Source organism: Anguilla anguilla, chromosome 17 (genome assembly GCF_013347855.1).
Source record: "Anguilla anguilla isolate fAngAng1 chromosome 17, fAngAng1.pri, whole genome shotgun sequence".
Lineage (NCBI taxonomy): Eukaryota > Metazoa > Chordata > Actinopteri > Anguilliformes > Anguillidae > Anguilla > Anguilla anguilla.
Window position 1 is genome coordinate 13,709,096 of NC_049217.1, and position 27,220 is coordinate 13,736,315.

A 27,220-nucleotide genomic window follows, 5' to 3' on the forward strand; every position below is an offset into this window, starting at 1 on the left:
TTGTTCTTCTTACTGTTGGCATAAACTTAGGAGGGAACACCAAAAAAAAACACAGCAAAAAGAACCACTTTCATAATGATCCCATTGTAACCTCCATTTACTTCCATAGTGTGGCTTTTTTTTACCCCAAGAGAAGTTTTTTATTTTTATGCAAAATGGGATGGAGTTTGTCAGAAGTATAGTGTGGAACAAAATGGGAAAGGTGTCAAAATGAGGCATCAAATGAGTTCTTTTTTGAGCAGTCGTAAGTTTGTTAGCAGGTTTCAGAATGAATCTTCGAACGTGAGTTTGTGAGAACTTCTGAATTATCTTGACGGCATGAATCATCAGCTGACACTGAATCACCAACTGACGTGTGCCGGAAAGGGAACCTTGTGAATTTATTGAAAATACTTTTTCTTTTTTTTTTTGTTGCAAGAGACAAAAATGTCATGTAACCCGCAGACTGAGGACAGTCTTTTTTTAATCATCTTTTGCCTCAGGGCCCAGCAGCTCCTACTGGTGAAGATCCAGAAGCTGATGTGCAGGGGGAGCAGGGAGGAAGCAGACAATATGCACAGCCTCAGGGTGAGAGCCTCTCGGCTAAAGAGCACCTGGGTGTGTGTTCTCAAAGCCTAAAGGCCAGTTATCAATGGATTCGGTCTGGCTCAAGCTTAAAATAGCTAGGTTTAAGATTTCCAAAAGATGCTGCCCTTGAGGGGAGTATCCAGTTGGCCTAACCCTGCACACACCAAATAAATGGCTTGTAAACGTAGGTTAACACATTCAAACAAACACTTTTCACTTTACACTTTCATTTCCAAACAGAACTTCACCCAGCGACTCTTTAAGTGCTCATTACATAATACTTGATCAGTGTCATATGTCTTTGGAGCTGAAAATGTACTTCTGGAGGTAGTCAAATACTGATATGATTTAAAGAGATAGTTGGCAGTTGTTCATATTTTTTCTTAGAATACCTTATGTGGTGAACTGACCCCATGTTAGGGTTGGTTACATTTTAAAATGGTAAGCCGTTAGTATGGTCGTGGGTAAACACTACATTGTGATTGGTAAAGAGACTAGCATATAAAGAGATGAAAATGTTGTTTCTAGGGCGAGAGAGTGGTGCAGCAAGTGCTGCACGGCTCGTGTGTTGGGCTGTTATTGAAATAAAGCATCCATCACAGAGTGGTTTCGCTTTACGTGCCAGAGCCCATGAGTTTATTCCTGAAGTTCCATATTCTAGCGGTTTGTCTGTCCGCGCTCCCTTTTCATTTTAAATCCTGTATGTCCTGAGCAGGGACATAACACCTTACAGCCTGAGGAGGCCACACCCCATCCCGACTCCAAATCAAGTCCTCGGCTGTCCCGGGCAACCGTCTTCATCTGTCAGATACTGCAGGTATGCATCCACACTGCAGGCATGCATCCACACCGCAGGTATGCATCCACACCGCAGGTATGCATCCACACCGCAGGTATGCATCCACACTGCAGGTATGCATCCACACTGCAGGTATGCATCCACACCGCAGGTATGCATCCACACTGCAGGTGTGCATCCACACTGGTTTTCACACTGCAGATATGGAAGTATCATTCTGCGTCCGAAATCATACTAGCATACTAGTATTTAGTACCCCAAAATAGTATGTGAACATTTTTAGTATGTCCAAAACCATAATCAAATAGCATGCAAAAAATACCCAGATGTTATATTACATCTGGTGAAAGGCCATGATATGCAAACACTGGACACTACACTGGCATAAGTATTCCTCAATGTACTGTTATAGTTCACGAGCCCAAGCAACAAAGTGAACTATAACAATAATTATGGCCAGGGCGGTTCAAGCTAAAACTGCAAAAGTTGACCAATTGAAATCTATTATCTTTCACTATGCTTAGCAGAAAGAGGATAAAACCAATGGTTATATTTATGTTTTAAATCTTTTTCTGTTTTCCTTACACAAAGTCACATAATCTAGCTGCCGTCATCTAAGCGCAAAGTGCTGAAAATGGCGTGTTTCTATGACAGTGTAGTATGCCATACTTTTTTCTGACATACTCAAGTATGCTGAATGATACATATATAGTATGAAATACACAGTCTGTGATTTTGGTCACAGCCTTAGTGACTGCCCTCAGAAACCCGGGGAAAGAGCTTGGTTGGACCAATGATTTATAAATCAGTCACGTATATGCTATTGACTTGGTGCAAGTTTTGTACTGCATGTCTACCCAAACAATCTCACCTTCATTTTAAAATACGCTGTCACTTTATATCTTGACTAAATGAATGCAAGCCACCTCTACCTTGTTACAGTTTGTAAGCAGAACTGAAAACAAGTACAAGAGGATGAACAGCAATGAGAGAGTTCGGATTGTGAACGGGGGGAATTCCACTCTCACAAAACCCAGGTCTGATTCCCTGAAGCCGGAGGGTAAGAGTATTCACAGCCATCTTGTCTCTCGTCCGGCACTGATTTTGTGTAAACATGCTTTATTGTCAGTACATTAGCTGGTTTTCACCTTTTGCTCTCTCACACATATTTTTTGTTACTTATCATTTCTTTGTTTTAAAATATCTGTTAAGTGCTTGCAAGAAAAGCATCAAATAAATTGTGTTCTTGATCATCTTATTATTGTTATTATTATTATTACTATAAAAGCACACCTCTTCTATCATGCATGTAGTTCTGCAGAGCAAAGCTTCAGCATAACTTTGTTGATACAGACAGCGTTTTCTTTTTCACCACTTCAGAAGTTGTGAAGTTGCACTTCAGCACATCGTCTTGAGGTTGAAATGCTATCTGCTTGTTCGACATTTCAGACACGGACTCGGTCAGTGACCTCAACAGCAGCTTGAGCCTGATCCCGTACAGCCTCGTCACCCCTCACCACTGTAAACGCAAGAGGCCTGTCCTGTTTGCCCCCAACATTCTGGCCAAAACCATCGTGCAGAAGTTCCTTAACCTCGGAGGAGCAATGGAGTTCACCATGTGCAAGCCAGGTACGACCGGGAAAGAGGAGAAAACAGGCCTGTCTGTATCCAGTGTGGGTAACATGGCTGACAATAGCCTCTTTTGTGAAATGTAGGCCACTGTCTTGTTTTAAACATTGAACACAAAAGAAAACATTCTTGGCATCTCTGCATTGCGGGTATGCTGCCTTGCAGAACAGAAATATGAGTGTAAAATGTCCAATATTGCGTTATCCTGGAAGTGACTAAAATGACTGAAAGGTAAGAGCACTCAGTACATTTAACTTGTTTTGGCCTTGAACTGCATATACTTACTTTTTAAATTTATCCCAATGGCTGCAAAAAACCTGTTTGTGTGAAGACATTCTGACAAAGGAGGAGTTTCTTCAGAAAAAGAAGATGGAGCTGATAATCTACTCCAAAGAGAAGCACGCCAATACCTACGAGTACATCACTCCCGAAAATATTGAAGCTGTGGCTGAAAAGGTGAACATACCACACCGGGTTAACCTTTGTTGTGAAGACACCAACTTGTTCCATTCGACATCAGCTTTCCAAAAATACCAAACATGATTAGACAGTATTATGGAGAATCTAGGGTTTACATAATGCTGATCTAGTAGGATGTTTTGCAGCTGAGCACCGTCTATTTATCACACCCTGCTGACTCCCTGTCAGCACTGTAAACACAGTCCGTCTCCCTTTGGGAGTCTGATAAGGGGCACACTTCTGTAAACCTCCCTACAATCATGATAATGAGGAGAAAATGGAGGAAGAACACACGCATACGCACACACACACGCACACACACGCACACACAGAGCCAAACCACGCAGCACCACTGCTTTGGTTCGGCTGTTTAGCCTAATTATGTTTTTTCCAGGCCAGAACACTTCCTCAGAATAAGTCCCAGAAGAGATACTCTGCCCTTCTCCAATGCCCATACTGCATGTTATTTTGGCCCTTCTGTTCCTGTGGAACCACAGACAATCCACAATAATACCATCATTATCTCCTAAGTGCTGTGCTTCAGTTAGGCTTGTACTCTGTGCCCCCTCCCCCGCCTTATTGTTTGTGGCAAAGCACACCATCTCTTATTCACAGATACTGCATGATTTATTTATCAACAGTATTAAAAATATCGTAAGGGGCTGCTGGGTGGCTCATCCTGTTAAGGCACTGTTCTAGCTAATGGATTGACCCCACGGTGTGGTATCGAATTTGGAACATGCTAGTGCCAACTGCGGGCGGCAGCCCATTAGAGCAATGCATTATTGGCGGTAGTGTCGCCAAGGGAACAGGTCGCTTCAGTCGAGCAGAATCGAGATTGACATTGAGGCGCCTGCAAGTCTGCCGGCTATGCCAAAGATGAAGAGACTTTATCCAACTCATGTCTGCAAAAGTCTGATTGCGTCCATATAAGAAGTGGAAGTTTTATGAAAAATAGTGGAGAATAATAAACTAATGACATCGGCTTCTTAAACCTCTACGACCAAGCAGGTTTGCTAACATCGTCAGCATTTCAGCTCATGCTGCGTGGTGTCTTGGTGCTAACATCGTTAGCATTTCAGCTCATGCTGCGTGGTGTCTTGGCGCTAACATCGTTAGCATTTCAGCTCATGCTGCGTGGTGTCTTGGTGCTTTCTGGTGTCAGATCAGGGCCAGGAGACACTTGGAAGGCTCGCAGGACTGTAATTAATGCAAGCAAGATTGTAACCGCGTGACAAGCTGTTATTCACAAGTCGCGATACCATTTGCCATTTTTGGATGAGCAGAGGACGACATGTGTGCCGCTCTTGCACAGCGTGAATTGGAAACACTTTCAGTTCACTTCTTCACTAATCGTGGATTATTTATCGCCCCACAGAATAAACACTGCCTGCTGGAAGCTGACCTGAACTGCGTCAAAGATCTACTCCGGAAGGAAATCTATCCGATCGTCCTCTTCATCAAAATATGTGAAAAGAACATCAGAAAATTAAAGTACGTAAAGCACCCAGACTACACCATTTAAAAGCGTGACAACGCTTTTTAAAGGACCCCTTCCTTTCTCCAGTTGTCTCTCAATTAAAATCACTTAATTTTTTTCTTTTTCAGCGTGGTTTTGTTTTTGCCTTTTGCAGATATGAAACATACTGCACGTGAAACGCTACTCGAGGTTTCAGTAAACTGAAACACAAACAGTGTCTGACGTGAGCAGTTTGAGTAGTGTGTGGAGATAGCGTTCAGTCACAGCAATCAAAGGTCAAAGCTATGGAAAGAGACTGCAGGTGGAAATATTTACAGGATAGTTGTTTCGGAGATCATAAATCGCATGAGCAGAGAAGGGGCTTCCCACACATTACACTCAGACACATCAGACAATCAGACAAAATTAAGGCATTCGCATTGGTAAAATGCATGCTGGGTATTTCTATATAGAAGCGCCACTAGTACACATTCTTAATGATGATTGCAAAGAGAAACATGACTGTCGTTATGAGTGCATCATGAAATACAGATGCGGTAAAACAAAGAAAAAAAATGCATGCCACTTCTAAAGGCTGTTTTTCAGTATTATACTGCATACTTACGAAGAATCCATCTTTTTAAAAAGGAATTTTAAGCTATTAATATTAACAATAGTAATAGTTTTGAAACATTGCTTAGTCATGTACATTTTGAGAAAAGGAAACACATTTTTGTGGCTTGATTATAACCAATTTTAATGCATTTTCCAGAGTATTTTTTTGTTTGTTTTGTCTTTGTTTGGCTCATAAATAAACAGCAGTTACCGCTCTGTATTTTATCAGATTTTACTTCCTTTTTTCTGCAGGAGGTTGCCGCTGAAAGTGGACTCAGAGGAGGACTTCCTTAAGATGTGCCGTTTGAAGGAGAAGGAGCTGGAGACCCTTCCTTGCCTGTACACCACAGTGGAACCGGACTCGTGGAGCGGGGTAGAGGACCTTCAGAGGGTCATCAAGGACAAAATCCTCGAGGAGCAGAAGAAGATTGTGTGGGTTGAGGAGGGGCTACTTGAGGAGACGTTGCACTAACCGAAAAGCACAGTACTGACCTCCAGAACATTAAATGGCATTTTTCTAGTTCTCAGGCAGTTCTCAGAAGTTCACTGTCACCGTTTCTGGTATAAGCGGAAACCAGCACGAAGCTCACGGTGTGAACAGGAAATTACATCATCATGCCACTGGTTACGATGTTTTTTTCTCTGCAGTGAACAGTGTGGATAAACAAGAGGCTGTGTAGAATGAGAGTGGAATCTGCAGAATGCAGAGTAACAGGGTGTCATTAGAGCAATGGCCTCAAAAGGACAGTCTTAAAAATGTGTGTTAGCCCATTACAGTCTTGCCTTCAGGGCATGCCCATAGAACACAAATCTACCTACACACCACATTTCATAACCAGTAACACGTACTGTAAAATGTTACCACTGTTTTCATGCATCTGGTCAAAATGTAGGCTGATATGTACAGCAAAATATACCTGAAAAGAAAGACTAAATATTCCCTCTTATTTGCATAAAAACACAGCCTGATTCCCAAGTGAATTACGATCACCTTTATCGATCGCCTGCGAGTTAATGCTGCATTAATCTGATTTATTTTTCCTCATATCCCAAGGTTTTATTTATTTGCTGTTATTTATTTTTTTGTACAGCTTAGGTATGAATAACCCACAATATCACGTTATGAGAAAACATACTGTGTGTATTACCAGGCCTGAGTCTTGCAACCTGGTCTATGATTCTCAAATGTGCGCCAGTGTGATTAGCATTACATAGGGAAGGATATAAATGAATGCTGAAGGATCAATTTATTGCATGTGCCAATGGAAATGACCCATTTTCATATGTTATATGTGCGTGTGTGCCACCTTCAAACTGCCCTGCTTGGAATTCTGTGAAATCTGTTATTTTTTCTGAGCCTTCATTCCCTTCCCTCAGCAAAACCTCACAGCTGAGATTACAGGATTAGTTCAGCCCATTCATATGAACTTCAAGGAGCTACAATATGTATGGAAGTAACTCTAAAGCAAATAGGTTTGTAGGCATAGCACCAGTACACTGTACCATATTTCATGATAAGTAATATGTGTAAGAGCAAGAAAGCACTGTACAGTAAACTTATTAAATGCAATATTTTGCAATACAAAGTCCTCAGTGTTTTTATTAACTCTATTATAATTCTATTATTAACTCTCTTATTTTTTTTATCAGTTATGTCATATGTGCTGCGATGGTCAGTCGCTATTCTTTAAAAGAACACAGAAAATAAGTGCCTTGATAATAAATATGAATTAATAAATGAATGAATAATGGAATAAATAAAGTAAATAAATAAATTAAACTGAAAATTAAGTCAAAGGGAATATAAGAAAATGATAAAGCACGTGACTTTTCTACAAGGAAAAATGTGTGCCATACATTCCCTACTGATCAGACAGCTGAAGAAAGAAATTCTAAACAAAGCTGTCAATGCAGAATAATTGACACTTATTGAAATGGTACAGTTCATTTTATGTTATAGCAAAAAGATGCAAGCTGCCACTGGACTCTTTGTTGTGCACCTGCAGGTGAATGAGTGAAATATAACTACAGTCTGCCATTTGATGGACAGGGAAGTGTACAAAGGTATGCAGTGGCGCACCAAAGCTGCAGTGATATACACTGTGTGGAGAGCTGCTGTATTGGTTCAATAATGCACACATCCCTGCTTGGTGTTAGGCAACCATTGACAACGAAAGTTTTTTTAAATGGAACATGGCCCTCTGACAATATTCAAGAAAAGTGTTTGGTTAGGTATACAAATAATTTAAATGAAAACAGTGTACATGACATTTACTTTGAGTATACATTCCACTTTATATGTATGTATGTATGTATGTATGTACATAGCAATTTGTTTCGCTGACTGAATTTCAAGAAAATATGTATTTAAGGTGCTTACTGAAATTTTTACAAAAACCTTCTTGCTACTATTTACCACCTACAAAGTTCTCTTGTCCCTCAAATATGCCGCCAACCAACTAAAATCCCCTATAATGACAAGCATAAAGCAAACTGATTTTATTTTTTGGAGAACAGCCCAGAGTGGTAACTGTTGCAGACGGTATTTTCCCTAAGTCCTGGTCAGGGGGAAAACAACAGTAGGGGTGTCAGTAGGTAACTTTGCTTGTTCATCTGAATAACTTGTTTTAAAAAATCTCTGAAACCGATAAGAGCTACCGCCTTTCCTGATGTATTCTATAACTCAGACTCGCATGAATGAAAGTTAACCAGGAAAGACGGAAATATTTCCGCCCACCTGCCTGCTCATTCCCTCGCTCACAAACATCCGGCTCGTGTTCTCTGCTTTCCATACACAAGTCTGCACGTTGAGTGGGGGGTTGAAGATAACTGTCATTGCGCGCTGAACGACAAAGCTGAAATCATAATAATAAGAGAAAATAAAAAAGACTGGGAGCAATATGCGTCATTGACAAAAACAGTGGAAAATTTGGCGAGTCCTAACCAAGTTCTTGCAAGCGATTTTTTTTAGATGCGGTAGAGGGGGAGGGGTTTCTGATGTCATCACTGACGGTAAATCAACTTTCCACTGTTAGTTTTTGCGTCGAGACTACATCTTGGAGCGAAGGCGCAGGGAGCTAATTACAGTCGCTAACGCATTATAGAGCGATAGAGGAAGTGTGTCGCTGTCTCGCCTACCTCTCACTGTCTCACCGCTCTTAATTTGATAACAAAAAAAAAAAATTATCAGGAAGATTTGTCATCAGTTGCCCCGACAGTGTCTTTACGCTAAATTTGATGAGGTGCCATGAGCAACTCTTTCTACCACCTATCATATCACAGTATGACTAGTCGACTTTTAGACATCAATACTTGTTCTGCGGTTGCCATTGATGTCATACTTATGAACAGCACGGGGCATTAACATTGAATTACACTGAAATGCAATTTAACATTAGACTTTGGTGTAGGCTAATGGAAGATTGTCCTCGTTTTTTAGCTTTATGCAGGGGTACTGTGCGTGATGGAAAATTTAAATGTATTTTTTTTTAATTACAGTAAAACTCTGTATTGCAAAATTGCAAAAACGAGGTGATTTACCATAATTTAAGTTGCTGCCTGCAGCTCTCAATTTTTTTCCATCAATCACTTTTGGAGGAAGTAGGCTGTTTGGTTATTTTAGTAAACCACTAGAACCCATCTTGATTAGAAATATAAATAATTACTTCTGATCTTTCGTGTTTCCATATTGGAAAGATCAGTGACAAGCATTTAAATGAATCTCAATTGATGTACAGAAACTCACTCCGCAGAGCCTGATAATGAACTATTCTTAGTGATCTCTTACGATCCATCATACATCAAACCAGGAGAGAGGGAGTAAGAACATTTGTAATATTCGTACGTTGGTTCATATTTTTAGAATTCCGATGTCCGACATTCACTTAATCTTGAACAAAAAGACACACTCACACTCACACAGACACACACACACACATCTTCGTCCATCTCTTTCTCCAAATCCTTGCCGTCACTCCCCGGTCACAGTCAATCAACTTCTACTCATGTAATTGTCTGGACAATTTCCCTGGCTTTCATGTTAAAACACATTGATACTCTGATAACTAGCACTTCCCCCTAAATTTGATGAGCTGACAATTACTTTTTTGTTTTTTCATAATTTTTTTTATGTGACTGTGGTGGCGGGGGTTTATTTGTCAATTTAACCAAGGGCGGATTCAGTGTAGATACAAAGCAAAGAAGCCCTGCAGGTAATAGTATTTGGTAATGGACACCAAACACTTGTGCTGAGAGATAATATCATATAGAGTAGGAGTTACCTGGCTTTCGGCTGGGAACAGCCGGGGAGAATAGCATGTGGACCTGCGCGAATTGGTAGCATTTGGCTGATTCATTTCAGATGGCTTCTCAGTCTGCCGAGTAGGACTGGGACGGACTCCATTTTATCTGAGCGGATCGTACCTACAGCTGGGCGTAAATGCCGTAATAATTATTTTTTGCAAGAGCTGGTTTTTCAGCCACTCGCCTCGCTTTACATTCCGGTCGTGTGATGATACGGAAGGCCTTAAGATGCAGCAAAGCTCCGAAGAGTTGTTCAGTGTTTGCTAGCAGTGATCCCCCTGCCCTGCTCACAAGCCAGACCCAGGCCTTTGCCGTCTCGAGTACACAATTTGCTCCAGCAAACAGACTTATAAACATTCAGAAGCAAGCCTTCCAGCGGGAAACGTATCCGTTTGCTTTCTATTTTGTTGGCTACGCTTGTTTACTTCCTTGCAAAATATTAAACAGGATTAGGTTTCTCTTCAGAGAACATAATAAAACACTCTCTGAAAGGGCAAAGGGACTTCGACAAAGCATTCTTTTTAAAAAAACGGCGAACCGTTCAACTGAGTTTAAGTTAAAAAATAAAAATAAAAGCTGATGGAACTTGGCCAAGGAGCTAAGGTCTAGGACAGTAAGTTTACTTAGTTTTTTCTTAATTTAGTTTACACTGAAATGAAACACACTGCAACAGGCAGATATTTGTGCGCCTTTAAGCACAAATATTTTAAAGAGGAATGGAAATTATTAGTCACTTTCTATTTCCGGCATCACTTATAGTTTCTCTGCTTATTCAGTTCACCCTAGATATGAAATAGCTGTGCAGTTGTTCAACAAAATAACCTTGAGCCTACAACACATGGAATTTGCATATGTACAATTGCATATATTTTCATAAAAGCTTTGATACTGTTTTCCCCCCTGTATTTCTTTGAAAAACACGGAGAACGAATGCACTTTATGTTCAGGTTTTACCTGCTACTTTTAAACAAGATAAGGGATCTGCAACCCTGGTCCTAGAGAGCTGTAGTATGTGGTCTGCTGCTTTTGACCATTTCCTGACCTTGCACTGTCACGTCACAGCAAGAAGGTTGTGGGTTTGAATCTCGGCTTGAGGCCTTTCTGTGTGGAGTTTGCATGTTCTCCCCGTGTCCGCGGGTATAGATAATGGATGGATGGTTGGTTGATTTTACAGTGAAAGCAAAAATCAGGAGACCTTCTAAATTTTCTTGGAAGATTTACAGACTTCTGTACTAAGGTGATTGTATAAGTAGAAAAAAATCTCTGAAAGTTTTTGATTGGATGCACCAAATATTGGCCGCTCATGATAGAACATTTGCCTTGGTTCATGCCGTGTACATCCTGTCCCATTTACAATAACTGCTTATTTTCATCAGAACATGAAAAAAAAAATCCTCTCCAATTAGACGTAAGTACAACAGCCTAATAATCCTACCCTCAAAATACAGACTCTTTCTCAGGAAAGAAAGTTCTGTGCTTTAGGGGAACCATGAATACTGCTCATGTTTCAGATGTGTTTTTTTAATTTTTTTTATTTTTACGAAAGAGCCGTCTGCGTTTATGGGGAAACGGTAACGTGGATTTAGTTTCATTTTAGCCCACTGTTTTGATTCAAAATGCAACCACAGCTTGTCTCCTCTTGCTCTCCACAGACCATTAGATGTGAATGCGCTGAGGGACAGATACTCACTGATACAGTGCAGCACTTAATCAGTGTCAAAGGGAAGCGCTTGTAATGTACTTGGAAAGGAGGTGACTGGAAAAAGGGCACTGGGCCCAGGTGGAACAGAAACACTTGGATGGAAGTGCACAAACACTATTCACAGCCCCCATTTCTCATTGAAAAACCAGCCACTGGCTCTTCATGAAGTATTCATTTTGACCACCTTGGGTTTTATCTACAACTTTGGTATGACTCTCCAGCACTGGAGTTATACAGACTTGCAACAGGGCAAAAACTAATTTCTGCACAGGTGAGCTGCTGAGTGACTCATCCTGTTAAGGCACCGGTCTAATATGTGGTTGCGCCTCATGGTCGGACGATGAATCCTGTCCATGCATGTGGGCGACAGTGCCGCGGAGCGACACTCAGTCGGCTGTAGCGTCGCCCAATGAGAGAGAGCGTTTCGATGGATGGGAGTGTCCTTTTCGGTCGAGCTTTAGCGGTGGCTCTGGTACTTTTCTGACACTGTAACCACGGCACGGGTGGATGACTGAGGGGAGGAAGAAGCAATGGCTGACGGTGCATGTTTCAGGGAGGACAGTGTGCATGTCCGCGCACTCCAGATCTGACAGCAGACTGTGCAGCAGTGAGGCAGGCCCAGAAATACAACTGGACATATCCAACTGGGAGAGGGAGAAACAATCAGGGATGAAAAATTGATTCAAAGGGGAAGAGAAACACAGCCCAAGGGTGCACAATGGGGCATGGGACAATTTGGGAGTGACCTCATCACAACAGCAGAGGTCCCGGAATTCAGCTGGTTTTTCTATTGCTGCTCCTCATGGGCCTGTTCAGTTTATCATTGTACACACTTTTTCTATGAAGGAGAAGTCTTTGTGTGTGTGTGTGTGTGTGTGTGTGGTGCAACAAGCTGAACCTGTGGCAAGAGCAGGAGCTCCTCAAACAGTACTTCCACCGTAAGAGAGGCTACACCACCTCACCAAACTGGGTGTCATTACCCACCGGCAAGAAAACACAAGTCCCTGCCTGGTCACAAGGATCAAGAATGCTTAAATTTATTTTCAGTCGTTTTGCCGTGATCAAAATGTATGGCAGTTCCGTTGCTTTTTGAGAGTCACTTCAAGATATTTATATCTGCTCTGTGCTGATTTGATGTTTTTTTTTTTCCTTCTTCTGTGAACCTGTAGCACAGAACAATTAACCCTGTACTTGAGAATGCACTTGAAAGCTTTTTCATTAAACATTGCCCAGCGCATGTAACGCGACCCTCCTAATAGGTTTAAACAAGTGAATCAAGCCTCGGAAATCAGAGACGACTCCACTCTCAACTTACGGCCGCTGCGTAATAACAGATCGCGAGGCAAAAGTGTAATGCTATTTATATGGTAATGCATTTTGAAAGGTTTCCTTGATATCTGCTTGTCAGGTTCTCTATTGGAAGTGTTGGAAAAAAAGAGTACTTTTTGTTTTCACTTTTATGTTTCAATGCACCGTCTAATTAACACTCAGAATTCCAGCAAGAGTATGACAATGTGATATTTTTAAAACAAACAAGAAAGTCTTATTCCAGGCAGCAAAATAAAATAAATTCCTTTGTGAATTCAGCTATATAACCATGACAGCAATGTTAGTGCATTGTAACAGCATATGCAAAACCGGATTTGCTAGCCACAGACAGCCCAGAACCCCCACCCCCTCCGAACCAACACACGCATACACACACACACACACACACACACACTCTCTGGATTTACCACCTCCTGTTTGATTCTTAGAACGCTGCCTAATGCTGGTGATGTGCTGGTGAAGCAAAACTAAACTAAATGTACACATGTAGGAGGGAAAACATATTTACGATGATAAATGAAAACTGAAAGTGCTAAGAAAAAAAAAAAAGAACATCTTCCAAAGAATGAGAGTTACTGCTAAGAATATTTAATATTCTCATTTATTGTGCTTTGGCCATTAGCTGCTATGTGACAAGCTCAAAACTGAATAATACACATGTAGTCATGGTTAATCACACACCCTGTTGTTATTTCTCTCCTTTACTGGATTTATTCACACTGTAAGCTAATGTTTTGTGATTTTTGAACATTGAATCCTCCCTTCAAGTTAAGCTGCAATGTTTTTTTTCTTCTTTTGCGTACTCAGTCCTGCCACAGGCGTGAAAGGGCAGGACATTAAAATGTAGTCTAACAGCGCCCCCTACTGAGAAACAGCAACACCTCTAGTTTTTTTTCTCTCTCCAAATTCTCTACCGTGCTACAGTTACAGCCACCGTTATTGCTACCCACCTTGCATCTGCAGGGATTAGTCCTCCTCGTGTAGCTGCAAGTGTACAGAAAACTCCACCCTTGTTCATTTCCCCTACTGGTAGGGCAAAGTGCAATTTAGAATCATTACGATAAACAATGCACAGCCATTCAGTTAGATTTGTGTGAATCACATTTCCTCATGAGATGAAATATAATACAATATTATAAGATGGCATAAAAAATAATAAAATCATAAATTATTGGCACTACTTGAATTCCTTTACTGCACAGTAAAAAGCTTAGTGTTCATTTAACGGCAACAGGATTTATATCCAAGAGGGACAAAATGTACTCAATCAGGGTATTACGTACTCTATCAGAGTTGATTTTTAATTATGAATATTTTAATGTGCATACATCTGCGGTAAAGTCCCTAAAATTCAGGTATGCATCTGAAAGCCTGTAATAATAGCTTCACTTGGGGATATGCAATCAAATGATAAATGTGTTGTTATTGGCAAATCATAAGTATGCATTTCCTATATAAACAGTTTGCTCCTATCTAAATGATCAGACACACGCCTGAGCTCTCAGTCTCTTCTCATCCCTCTTGTGACTACTGACAGCCTTCTACTCATTTCACATGTGGTGACATACTGTGCTTGCTAAAGCAGAACTCCAAGTCATAAAATCTCCATAAATCACGTCCTGTAACGTATTCATTCGTTGCAAGACCTCCTCAGTACCATGAGCAGTCATTGATATTCTTTAACAAAAACACATTTATTTATTAAGAAAAAAATATTTGCGACTGAATAGCTACGTTTTGTTTCACGGGAATCTAAAGGAAACGTGGCGGTGAATTGTCATATGCACTTCATCGGAGAAACGCCCGAAAATGATATTTTCCAAATCAGGCGCACAGGACCAGTTATTGCCGTCGTTTGTATATCAATCTCAATCGCTAACATGATCATGTTGGTGGTTTCCTGCCACTGAGACTGAAACGATGGTTATGGCTTCACGCCTGTCTAGGATGTTAAATGGGGTCTCTAACCGTTTGAAGAATATTAATGTTTTTGTCAATGTTGTAGAACTCCATTGTTTTAAATTACCAGTAGTGATTGTTACATCACCACGAGAACGTTCAGTGAAGAACGTGTGTGATCTTACCATTTACAGGGTTAATGTAGATGAACAGATTATCGTTTTATTATTATAATTTTTTCGGACCGTTTGATAGGACTCACACCACCCATTGCGAGCTTTGGCCTACTACTCCCCTCTACTGGCGCTTCCCAGGCGTACAGTGGGGGCTCAAAGTTATTGGCATCTGCGATAAAGAAAGGAGACAGCGAGACAGTTGTCCGCACGCAGCATAACACTGGCGCTTAAATATTTCAGAAGTTCTGGAACAGCTGGGATCACCATTAAGAAAATAATTTAAGGCATCGTATTTCATGTGTTTGATTTATGAAGGTTGGCAGTTGGATACCTAGAAACTGGATGCAACTAGAGGTTGTGTTAGAATATCTCGTAAACCAGCTTGCTAATGGTTTGAGAACATCTTGAAAGTTAGCTAGTTAGCTAAATTATGATCAAAGCAAGATAGTACTTTTCTTGTAGTCTGGACTATATAAATGCAAATTACTTTATAGCGTGATAAACGTGTTATAACCAAGTAGTCACTTAGTTTAACGAGCAACTTGTCCAGGTAACGGGAATGCTGTAACGTTAGCTGGCTAGGTGTTGCCTGCCAGCTCGCTAGCTGGTTTCATTGATGGGCTGCAGTACGTAGGCTACTATCAGCGTGAGAACTGAGAAAAGGCGCATCCTTATTTTTTTACCGATGAAGTAAGTTACAAACTTTCAGATTAAAGGACTGGGGTTAATTACAAAGTTTGGACTGCAAGCAGTACGGAAGTCGGTGTACTTTCAAATGAAAAAAGATCATTAAGAGCAAGCATTTTGATCTTGTAAATTCGCAACGATGGCTGGCGTGGTGCGCACCCTCAGCCGGTGTTTGCTGTCAGCCGAAGCCAGTCGGGAGCGAAGTAATAGCAAGGAGAGAAACCTGGATCGAGATGTGAATCAGGAGCGAGAGGCAAGGCGCCGGAGTCGCGAAATCGATGCCATGCTTGCCCGTGAGAGAAGGGCTATCCGCCGCTTGGTGAAGATACTACTGCTCGGAGCTGGAGAAAGTGGCAAGTCAACCTTTTTGAAACAAATGAGGATTATCCACGGGAAAGTGTTCGACCAGAAAGCATTACTGGATTTTAGAGACACTATCTTCGAGAATATCATTAAGGTAACGAGAAGTTCACAAATTATGTAGTTTTAATATGTTAAACAATTGTTAACGTTAACATCCAAATGTATTGTAACTCTATTGTAACTATTGTAAAGTGCATGCGGGCAAATCTCATTTGAGGGCATAATTCAGCGTGATTGGCAACCATAAGGCCTTCTCGACGTAGAATTTAATAATTTGAGATAAACTTAAGTTAATGTATCCCAGTTATACATATAGCTGTCAGATTACAAAAGAGTACAACTGCTTGCTGTAAACACTTTCTATGTGGAAAATGTAAGCATACTGATTGGAGACAAAGTCAAAGACCTAAAAACACAGGAACAAAAGCATTGAAATATACAGTTGTTAATTGGGAATTGAAGAATGCTTATATTAGGCCTATTTGGTATTAGTGGTGTAGTAATTTGTAATGGTCAAGTCAGTGCAAACTGTCAAAGCTTTTGGAGAAGTGAGTTTGCAGGAGAAAATGCTTACAGAATTCACTTAATGGTAATGATGTTTACTGTCATAAATTGCAGGGATCCAAACAGAAGTACGAAGTATAGTGGTATGGGCGTGTGCACGCAGAGAATGTTTTGGGATTCATTCCTGAACGGGACACTGCTGGTCACTAGAGGAAGGTGCTAGTTCTTAACCTGAACTGCTTATAGTTAAAAGTGAAGCCAAAAGGAATAGTGACTATCAGGTCTCTCAAGGGCTGAGCCATCAGCAATTTCTATAATGCAGTCATCCGTTACATAACTTCATTTGTTTGCTGTGCTGACTCTTAGGGGGTCTTCCCACAAGCCTGTAGGAAGCATTATGCCCCATAGACTCACTGGACGACTTGGGGTATGGTAACCACTTGCTTACTGTTGGGTGGTCAGCAATACATCCAGTTTTATGCTGCCACATTGTTTTTTTTTTTATAAGTTCATCCGAATGTTCGGCAAAGCAGAGGTGGAGAGCTGCCTCATATATGACTTTCTGATCCATCGGGCTTGTTTGGCATGTGAGAATGCAGCCTCTTGTTACGCCCAGTGTTATGCTAATGCCCCCTTGGCCTCCTGGGAGAGGGGCTTCTCTGTCTTCGTTGGACTCTAAATGCTGGTGTTTTTCAGCTGTCTACACCCCCCTCACCCCCCAACGTACAGCCATCTTTCTCCTTGGCTCTGCAGCATCTGTTTTTTTTAAAGGACCCTGTGGGCTCTTCTCTGTAAAAATAATCTCTTCTCTTGAAATAATTAGGCGTTCTGGAGAAGACCGGTTTGTCTGTGAACCCCAGGGAGCATGTTTGGTTTGACGCACAAGTTTCACAACAAGCCAGCGGCCCTTTCAGCGTCTGCACATCAAGCTAACGGCCCCAGGCTCTCTCTGTTGGGTGACTGCTGCTTTTCTTGAGGACTGATCAGCATTCAGTACAGTAGAGAGACAGGCTAGGCTAGGGTATACCGGTCCATGGGTCCTTTTCATATGCTGGTTCTTTTCAAATGAGGTTTTTATACAGACTCATCTAAATAGCATCTAAAAACACTGGTGCTATTTAGGATAGCAGCCTAACCATTTCCGCATGGTTGTGTGTGTGGTGCCTATAAGCTCTGAATATGGTCTGTGATTCATCGAAAAGAGTTGAAGTCCTTGGCTTCCCCTCATTTCTGTATAATAAATGATGACAGTGCTGCATGCACCCTTTTTCTTTTGCTTTAGCTTAGACTCAAACACAAAATATGTTCCTCATATTTCGCCTTTCTTCTCTGATTGGACCAGCTGTTAAAGGGTGTTCACCGGAGGGCGACAAAAGAATTAGGCTACAAAAGGGTTTATGGCAGACTGACATTGTGCACTGAGGCCACTTCTTGCCGATTGTCAGTTTTATTTTTTGTTTATTTGCTCTTATTTTATGAACAATATTTTTTGCTTCCATATATACAAGGTTTTGCAATTATCACATTAAACAGAAAACGTCCAACCCTGCAGGATGCTTCCAGTCATGCATATGAAAGAATACAAACCTAACGAACTGGGCAGATACTGGATTGTCAGTTTATAAATAATATTGCACCTGCCTCCCTACAGTCATAATGATTCTATACCATGAATTAATCATTTTGGATGTAGCTACACGTAGGCTAATTGGCAGAGGAGCTTTCAAAAGCCTCCATAGTTTGTTCATTTTCAATTTTCTTTTTTGTCCCCCAATTTAAAATACCCAGGGCAGCAGGGTAAATGGGAGGGGAACACACTGTACTCGGAAAAGTGTCACTACCTGAGCGATACTGAGGCCGAATATGTCTCAGGCAGCAGTACACATGGGCAGGTTTATCATCGTTAAAGATTCGGTTTTGAACCGCGTGATACATCAGCGTACCACGAATCAGCGTTTTAAGTGGGTAGTCCATCTGAGAACACGCCGCGGTAGATGGTTTTATGCAGCGGCCTGTGCAATCATAATGTAGGCTATACATTCTTCATATCGCAACACGACTCCTGGGTTTTATTCTGTCCTCCGAAAGTCCCCGTTTGCACGTCTACTGTAATTACCGCCGTGCTTTATTGCTGAGGCGACGAACTTTAATGAGAAGTGAAAAGCGCATTAACGACTATAGGTCCATGTTTTTTAAACTCGTTTTAAAATTGCATAAAGCCAAAGGCGGGGCGCGTTACCATCTCTGGCTGCATTTCTCAACGCTTGCAGCACGATTTGCTTTACATTCGGTTATTTCTTTCAGGCTTGACCTGTGACCATGTGAGTAAAGACCAGTGTTTTAGGTCAGTAAAAGCCGTCCCCATTGGCCGTTGTTTTCATTACAGCCAAGCGGGTGGTTAACTGATTTCCTCAGAGAGCCCCAGCGTAGCAAGTAAAAGAGCGATCCCTGGAAAAGCCCCTCTGGCAGAACTCGGAGGACCAGGGATTTCAGCTGGAAAAAAACAGCTGACGAAGCTGGGAGCTGCAAATGGAGAACAGGCAAAAAATATGGAGAAGACGCACGAGCACGTAGTTGCAGAATCTGCACTCTTTTCAGTGATTGACATCACTTGTATCAAATTCCACCGTAAACAAACGTGACTGGTCTTATAGTACCACGTACCGATTCAGTTTCTGTTTAGTGACATTTGGTGTGACGTGGTCATTTTCAACATTTTATTATTTCGTATCAGTATCCAAATATAATGCAATAAATTTAGGCTTAATGTCTGGAGTATGGAAATTTTAATGTAGGCCGTAAAGTGGGTACTGCTGGTGCTGGAGAGCAGCCAGTGTTCCATGGAAATATTCCTCCCCTTTGCGAATTCTAAAGGCTTCAGCCCCATTAAACGGCACCCGTCTCTGTAGCGGTGCCAACCCCGCTGTCTGATTCTGTTGTTTGTGCGAGACATCCAGCTTGTTAGCAATTGTCTGTGGTCATTTATAGCTTTGCTAGTTTCAAATAACTGCAGCTGATAAGCTTTTTGACATTCTGCACAGCAGCTGATAATTTGTAGGCTAATCGCTTGTAAATAGTAACTTTGCCAGCTAGTGAATAATCCTCACTTTACACATCACAAAGCACCTGGCAGTTGGTTGTGAACAGGCGAAAAAACAAAAACAAACACCATCTAGGAAAACCAAACCTAGACCTACACAACAACCAAAAACACAGGACAGGATTGCAGGATCCTAACAATAACAAAGAAACAAAACATTGAAACAATGACTGAACTAAAGCTCTATACCAATTGTGCTGTTCTTGCTTAGAGAAATCAATCTCTCTCTGTTTCCTGTGGACTGGAAACCTTTTTATACTGGTGTGCAGGTGATCCTGATCAAGAGATCAGCTGACAATATTGACACTCCATAGCTCCACCCACATTCCATGCTGACAGATGTAAACACAGGCACCACAGAAAAATGCAAAGCAAAAAGGACAACGTAATAGGAAGGAAACATAAAGTGAATCGTGTAGATTCATGAACATAAAGATTCAAAATATTTAAAAAAATAATAATGTCAATAATCTTGGCTATACATTGGTTTGGTTTTGGTGTCTGTTTTGGTGTTTATTTGTGTATAATGTCATACATTTCCGAATCAACAACCTCCACTTTATTGGGCAACATGCAGGTTTGTCATGAACATATTAGCCTTCTGCTAGTGAATGGAAGAGCTTATAAAACTGCACAAGCACTAAAATCCAAATACAAACTTTTGTGCCTTTAAACTGTGGGAGGTTACAGCATTAGCAAATTGTAACAAATCTGTGTGGAGTTCATTTTTTAGGTGATTTTTTTACATAGTCAGATGAAACTGACGAAACAAAATTAATGAGCTTTTTTTCTTATTATACCAGGACAGAAGACAGGCATATTGAATTTGTAAAAGTCCATTTTTCCCCGGTTTGTTGTGTTCTTGTGCTACAGGGAACACTGATCTGAATTTAGCACACTTGAAAATGTGTGACCCAAACGGAGCTCTTAGCATGGAAAGGCGGGTATTTTAAATAGTGGTCTGACCAGCCAGTCATAACATTGAATGTCAATCGCTCCACGAAAATACTTTTCTTCACTGGTATGAACTTCCCAGTCGTATTCAGATAGCATGAGCAATGCATTGCCATAAAGTACTGGATTTATCTGGAGGCTTTGATTGAATTTCAGATGCCCTTAAACTGCCAAAGCATTTTTTGATTGAATCCAGGCTATAGACTCTGAAGTGTTAAAAAATCATCCAGGCAAGGACACTTGATTTAACGGGAAGAACTTGATTTAACGGGATGCATGTACTACCGGAACACGCATGCAGTGCTGCCTGTCGGGCACCGTTTTCACTGAATTACAAGTAGCCTACTTATAATCGTGCATGAATTGAAAATGATCAACCGAGATAGCTGGCTCAGTTTGGATGATTTCCTTTTTGTGCATCCATCCACAGGCCCGTGTAGGCCTGTTGAGTCGCAGAAAGTGGCACCGCGTTTTCCTCGTTTTCTTTCTCTTGGCTGGTCACTTTTGCCTGCTTCGCGTGCTCCTGTCGCTTCCGATAAACCGGCGCACTTTATCTGTGCCCAAGGCTCAGGTTGATGCTGAAATGAATTGCATTACTTAAACCTTAACAGCTCTGAAAGGTTGCGTCTCTGTAACCTCTCATCTATTACCTTTATAAAATAGAATGTAAAACGTTTTTCGGTGCCGGAAAGGCAGCAGCCGGCGAAGGAAGAATAAAGTTTCTTATCGTGTTCTGAGGCGACGTGCCTCCTTTTGCCCAAACTGTAGCAGGGAATGAAGCTCCCAAAGGAAGTGTTAAGCAAAGAATTTCCCTGCGTAGGTTTTTGCGCATTTCCTGCGCTGCGCAATGGAGAAGTTTTGGCGGCAGCGGAAGCCGGTACGCGCGTTGAGAGGTCGCTGTGGAGGGCGTGCTCTGAAAGGTCTGCGCTGTTTGCCCTGAGAGTGGTTGAGATCGTCTCTGGCTAAATCCACAGACAAGCCGATCAGTTCATAGATTGCACTGCACGTATTTATTTCAAAAAAATTGTTAGTACTTAGGCTAAACCTTTGGATAAAGCAGGCTACCAGTGAAGCACACAAGTGCGTACGGGAAAAGGTTACCGGGATGTCCAGCGTTTCCGTGGTATTTTGGTGGAAATTCTACTTGCTCTTGTAATCTCACGTATGACAGAAAAACACCTCATTATAGACCGACACCTTTTTACTCAGGAACTAAAGACTAACGGAGAGAAAACTGCAGAAAGGCAAGGCCGTTAAATGCCAGCAGAGAAAGTGCCATGTCCCCAGTTCTCAAAATTTGATACCTCCGTGACATTTTTTGAAGGCCTTAAACTGTTTCGTTCCCTAAAGTAAAGTAGAGTACCAGTGCTTGGAAAAAAAGCCACGAAAAGTACGACCAAGAGGGGATATCAGATGTTAAATCCGCAGTAACTAGGCCTGCGCGTGAGTCAGGGGCTGCTTGAGAAACGGTGCATGAGCATTTACGTGCCTGAACGAGTCCTCTGGGTGAGGTCGCAGACTCTCTGATCGACTCACCGAGGGAAACTCAAACGGGTATTTTATTTTCTCGTGACAAATGCAGCAGAGACAAACAGGACCTTTGCGGGGGCATTTTTGTCTACTTTTTTAAACTGTGCGTTCGTATACAACTCATTTTTGCAGGGACGACACTGTTGTCGGAACACGCAGGGAAAACGTTCATAATTTCCTGAAGGACCGTGGGGTAGACCCACGTTCATCAGGACCAGGTAACGCCAGAGGTCACGCGAAAGAAACTCCCGTGAAATGGTCTCCCTCGCGTGCGTCTGCTCCGCTCACCCCTGACTCAGCCGTAATGCCTCGCGCGTGTCATAACAGCAAGCGTGTAGCGCCTGGGGGTGGTGACTGTTCCTCTGCTGACTAGGCTAACCTTCAGCAATGGAGGGGGCTTAGGGGGCCTGCCTCCGCATCGTATTTCTGTCTGGCGTCCCCAGACAGCGGAGCCGCGCCCCTGCGACATTCACACACGGTTTTTTTTACCGCCAAACCCGCAGACCTTACTCCTGGGAATACGCGGCTGGCTTCCACCTTGGTAGTTCTCACTGCTAAAACACTGCAAAAAATCTTACCTAGTAAGGTTATTTTGCCTAATTTACAACATCTATTAATGGAAGTTGAATTATTTATGTGCAGTACATGAATTAGTGAAGGATTAATGTTTATTAATTTAAAATCTGGGAGCTGATCTTTACAGTTGTGGTGGTTTCTCTTCTGGGTTAGTATCTTAGTAGGCTACATCACTTCAGTCAGAAATATTAGGCTAATTGTCCTTAATGTTTGTCTTTTCGATGCGTTTTCCAAACAGTTTGTTTGTGTTCAAAGTCATCAGTAGTTTTTGGGCCGGTATTCAGGCCCAAGTGCATCATGGGTCTGAATACAGTGGCAAAAAAGTTCTTATTGAATTCCAATACACCTGCTGTTCTGTGGGTGGTTTGATGCAGGAGATTGATAGCTTTTAGTTGTGCTTGTTTTCTAGGGTTAAGGGCGTACCTGGGTATTTTGTTAGCCTGGCTGCTGTTTGCTTTGAAGTAGCAGCCTTGTCCCCAATGGTTGTTAGCGCACAATTGATCAAAAAACGGTGTAAAAGGCATGCAACTCCCTCATACTTTGCCTATCAAAACTAAATTGAGAGCTACAGGTAATGGAGCAGGTCAAACTCGTTCGGTTTGGAGCAGCCTGTCATGGTAAATTTCACTACAAAAGTGACTTAGCACCCTGCGCCAAGCTACGCTTGCTCAGCAGAAAGTGCTTATGAAAGCAAATAGCTTAACATAAATTAAACTAGCTGTGCTGTCTGTAAGAATGGGGGAGGGGAGGTGAATGAAGGCGTCCGGACAGTTGGGCATGTTTAGTCTCTCTGGTAGTGTAGGGTGACCTCCAGGAATTTATTAAGAATCTCTGTAATATAATAAGCGAAGCGATCGAGCTCCCGGGAGAGCCCGGGGCCCCTCGCAGGGGCTTCGTGTTACGATGCCGTCGAGCCCGAAGACCCGGCCCACGCAAGCTTGTGTGCAGGGAGAGTGTTTATGTGTCCGTCTGAGTGCCCTGGTCAAGGTCACCCTACAGCGGCTCCGCTCGGATGTAAACACCCTGCCGCGCCTACGCTGTCGTACGGGCAGAGGGCCAGAGCTGCGCTGATCGCCCGAAGTCCTCGCGGCCTTCGCCTTGAAGATGTGAATACGGCAAAGGGGCGTTTTTGTCTAAGTCCAGCTTAACTTTGAGGAAGGCCTACAGACTCTTGGGTTTCGCGACTCTTTCCAGATTATGTCAAATTCCTCGTTTTGTCCCTTTCCGCGCTCAACAGTTTGCCGTTTCGTCGCGACTGGACTTCGAGAGGCATGCCCACATCCGTTGTTTACTACAAGCCTGAGAAAGAGTCTCAGGCATTCGACGACTGACTGGAATGTCTGTGGCAGAAACAAGCGTAAACGGAGCGTTTATCACAGCAGGCTCTAGATAGGCTACTTAGCGCGCCTTCCTGGTAAGGTTAACAAGTTCCTGTGTGTTTTGAAACCTTAATGGGTTAACGTGGTGGTTCAGCTCTACAGGGACAGGGCTCTCAAAGTTAAGCATGGTCTGGCATTTCCGTTACTACTGATAAAGCATCTCTGCTAATACTGTGTCCACATTCCATGTGGAAGCGGAGCTGTATGTACAAAGGAAATGGGAGTCTCTGATTGTCTAAACCTCTCCCATGATATTTGGAAAATTTGCGAACATACTTTTTAATGCATACATTTTAAGAATTTGGGAGTGGGTCCAATTTGTAATAGCTGAGTCCAGTACAGTACTATCAAAGTCTTGTCTACAGAAATTCTAGGGGAGCAACAGATGGCTTGAAGCTTGCAGAATATAAAAAAATTAAATGAGAGAACTAAAGGCAATGCATTTTGTCCTTAAATCTGAGTTACGTTGAAAAGGGCAGACAGGACAGCTCTGGTAAAAGATGGAATGCGTAATTCGGATGATCGAGAAGTCTGTCAAAAGTAGGATCGGTCCACCCATCCACTTGTACGTGAACGCGCAGGGAAAGCATGTGTCTCGTAGATAAAATGCACTTCTTAAAATCCGAAATTGAAAAGCCAGCTGAGAGCGGGCTGTCAAGGTACGAGCACATAATTCACCGTGTAGTAACACCGCTGTGACAGCTTGGGGAGGCTCAGCAGTGATCCGCATACCCTAAAAACACTGGATACGACTGGCCAGGAGGAGCGTCCCGCTACAGGATTCTTGGAGGGGAGGGGACAAAAATAACTGACGCCAGTGTATTATTTACCTTATTCTTGAGATGCCGTGTGGCTGTCAACAGTAGTGAACCAAGGAAAAAATTTTCTAGCACTGACAAAAAGCCCAGTATCGTATGCTGTGTTATAACTTAAAAGCAACATAATATTGATTTGATGGTAATGCTCCACTGTAAGGCTGGTCTGTTTAGCCGTTAGCTTTAGAATGTAGGCTATCTTCTGTAAGTTTTAGCAACTGTTGTCAGACATACCGATGTGTGTTTTAAGAGCTTTTGGGGGGGGTGGGGTCTTGCAGAGGGTCTTTCACTTGGCTTTTGTACAGGTTTTATTTTATAAAACTGCCCTCTTCAGTCTTCTGGCGACATCATTATTTACTTCATGGGTGCAGTCAAATGCCAAACTCTTGTAAACCCTGTGAGGTTCTGGAGAAGGAGCCAAAATGGCAGATTTACCGGACGAGTTGGGGACATTCAATACTTAATGCGGTGTTACTGTTTGTCCACAGCCAAAGGGCGTACTCGCTTACTTCATTTACGGAGGTCTTTCTAATAGCCTGCCTTTTTTGTTCATCCAACAGGAAGTAGTAGGAAACCACAGGTTTTTATTTATTTTTTACTTTCATCTGCTATTTTATCGGTTTACATAGCTAATTCCTTTCCAAAGGTTATTCAGAGAGGAGCGTAATGAGTTCTGCGCTCATCAGGGAGAGCCTCTTGTGGGGTGAAGCCACGGGTGTCCATCCTCACAGTACTGGCTGCGGGCAATTTAAGGTGGTTATTAAAACCGAACTTTCGGGAAAACCGTTTGCTTGGCCGTTTATTTATTTTTATAAATGTGCCCTGTAAGGGCAATTAACTTTGGTTTGCTTGCGAAGCCCAACTGAACTCTCTCCCTGGGGCCAATTTCTAAACATGAAATAGTCTAAAGTGACCTCCAGTTTAATCTCTGACTGTGCGAAACAGTTAATTTGAAGAAAAGCATTAATCAGTCATCACGGAAAAAACCCTGTGCCCGTCTAGTTTTTTTGTTGTTGTTTTGTTTTGTTGCCTGAAATATCCCAGTTTTTGTTGAAATACTGCAGCACAGTGTGCTTTCCTTGTTAGAATTCACATGCACTGTCGTGGTCTCTGTGAAATGTCTGGGTGTTTTTCCCGGTCATGGCTTAACCCAGCGGCAAGGGAGAACGTCGGTTTCGATAGACCGCTCTAATTGGTCGCGTTGGGCGGCAGTGTAACATAATGGGTAAGGAACTGGGCTTGTAACCTAAAGGTCATCAGTTCGATTCCTGGTTAGGACACTGCCGTTGTACTGTTGAGCAAGGTACTCAACCTGCATTGCTTCAGTATATGTCCAGCTACATAAATGGATACAATGTAAACGCTATGTAATGAGTTGTGTAAGTCTGCTAAATGCCTGTAACGTAATGTAATGTTTCTCCTCTACAGGGCATGAGGGTGCTGGTGGACGCCCGGGACAAGCTCGGCATCGTCTGGCAGAACTCGGAGAACGAGAAGCATGGCATGTTCGTGATGTCCTTTGAGAACAAGGCGGGCGTGCCCGTGGAGCCGTGCACCTTCCAGCTGTACGTGCCCGCCCTGCGGGCCCTGTGGCGGGACGCCGGCATCCAGGAGGCCTACGGCCGGCGCAGCGAGTTCCAGCTGGTGAGTGTGCGCCACGGAGCCAGGCACTGTCGCCGCGTCCTCGTCCTGGTCACAGTGTTAGTTAACGCGGCTCAAAATATCGCTAGAAGTTAGCTAAAAGTTAGCAAACGCATGCTCAAAATGTTGCTAGAAGTTAGCTGAAAGTTAGCTAAGGTATGCTCAACATGTCACTTGAAGTCACTAAATGATGTCGCTACATTTGCTAATTTACATATTCATGATGTCATCACACTCATATGAAGACATTTGTCGCACTGGTGGGGCGGTTGACAGTAGTTTCTCTCTGCACGCGTTAACCAGCTACTGTAATGTGAGCTGTTGAGTGACAGCGAGTGCAGGAAAGACTGAGCAACCGAGCAGTGTTGGCGACTGTTTTCCATGATGTCTGCTCAAAAAGTCCACTCTAAAGACTGAAGTCTCCCAAAGGCCTGATTTCATTGGCCGGCGATTGATCCGTCCTCTTGCGTGATAGCAAGCTATTGATAGCCTCTTCCTGTCCACATCTCCCCAGTACAGCCTTTTTATCAAGGACAACCCCACCCATTGGCCATCTTGAAAAACTATCGTTTTTTTTTTATGAGCTCATAATGGTGGCTTCGGTGAAGTGGAGGAAGCCTTGACGTCTCTCATGGCAACGAGAGAGAAATTCTATCTTTTCCTATTTCACTGTGGCCACCGGCAATGCGTTTATATCTGCAGCTCTCCAATGGGAATACGGTACACGTACCCTGA

General features: G+C 42.4%; 2 protein-coding genes across 3 annotated transcripts in view; both read left to right on the forward strand.

Annotated features, from left to right (window-relative positions):
* Positions 1-7,114, forward strand: part of card11 (caspase recruitment domain family, member 11) — a 39,526-nt gene extending 32,412 nt beyond the window's left edge. For both annotated transcript variants that reach the window (XM_035399044.1, XM_035399045.1), the window contains 7 exons: positions 483-567; positions 1,283-1,384; positions 2,309-2,426; positions 2,816-2,995; positions 3,327-3,451; positions 4,833-4,948; positions 5,781-7,114. In XM_035399044.1, coding sequence (XP_035254935.1) covers positions 483-567; positions 1,283-1,384; positions 2,309-2,426; positions 2,816-2,995; positions 3,327-3,451; positions 4,833-4,948; positions 5,781-6,000 — 946 coding nt within the window. In that variant the 3' untranslated portion in view covers positions 6,001-7,114. The remainder of the gene's footprint in view (positions 1-482; positions 568-1,282; positions 1,385-2,308; positions 2,427-2,815; positions 2,996-3,326; positions 3,452-4,832; positions 4,949-5,780) is intronic.
* A 7,983-nt stretch (positions 7,115-15,097) lies between these two features.
* gna12a (guanine nucleotide binding protein (G protein) alpha 12a) overlaps positions 15,098-27,220 on the forward strand; it is a 40,730-nt gene continuing 28,607 nt past the window's right edge. Inside the window, exons 1-2 of the mRNA XM_035399146.1 lie at positions 15,098-16,080; positions 26,273-26,488. Of these exons, the coding sequence (XP_035255037.1) occupies positions 15,763-16,080; positions 26,273-26,488 (534 nt within the window). The 5' untranslated portion in view covers positions 15,098-15,762. The remainder of the gene's footprint in view (positions 16,081-26,272; positions 26,489-27,220) is intronic.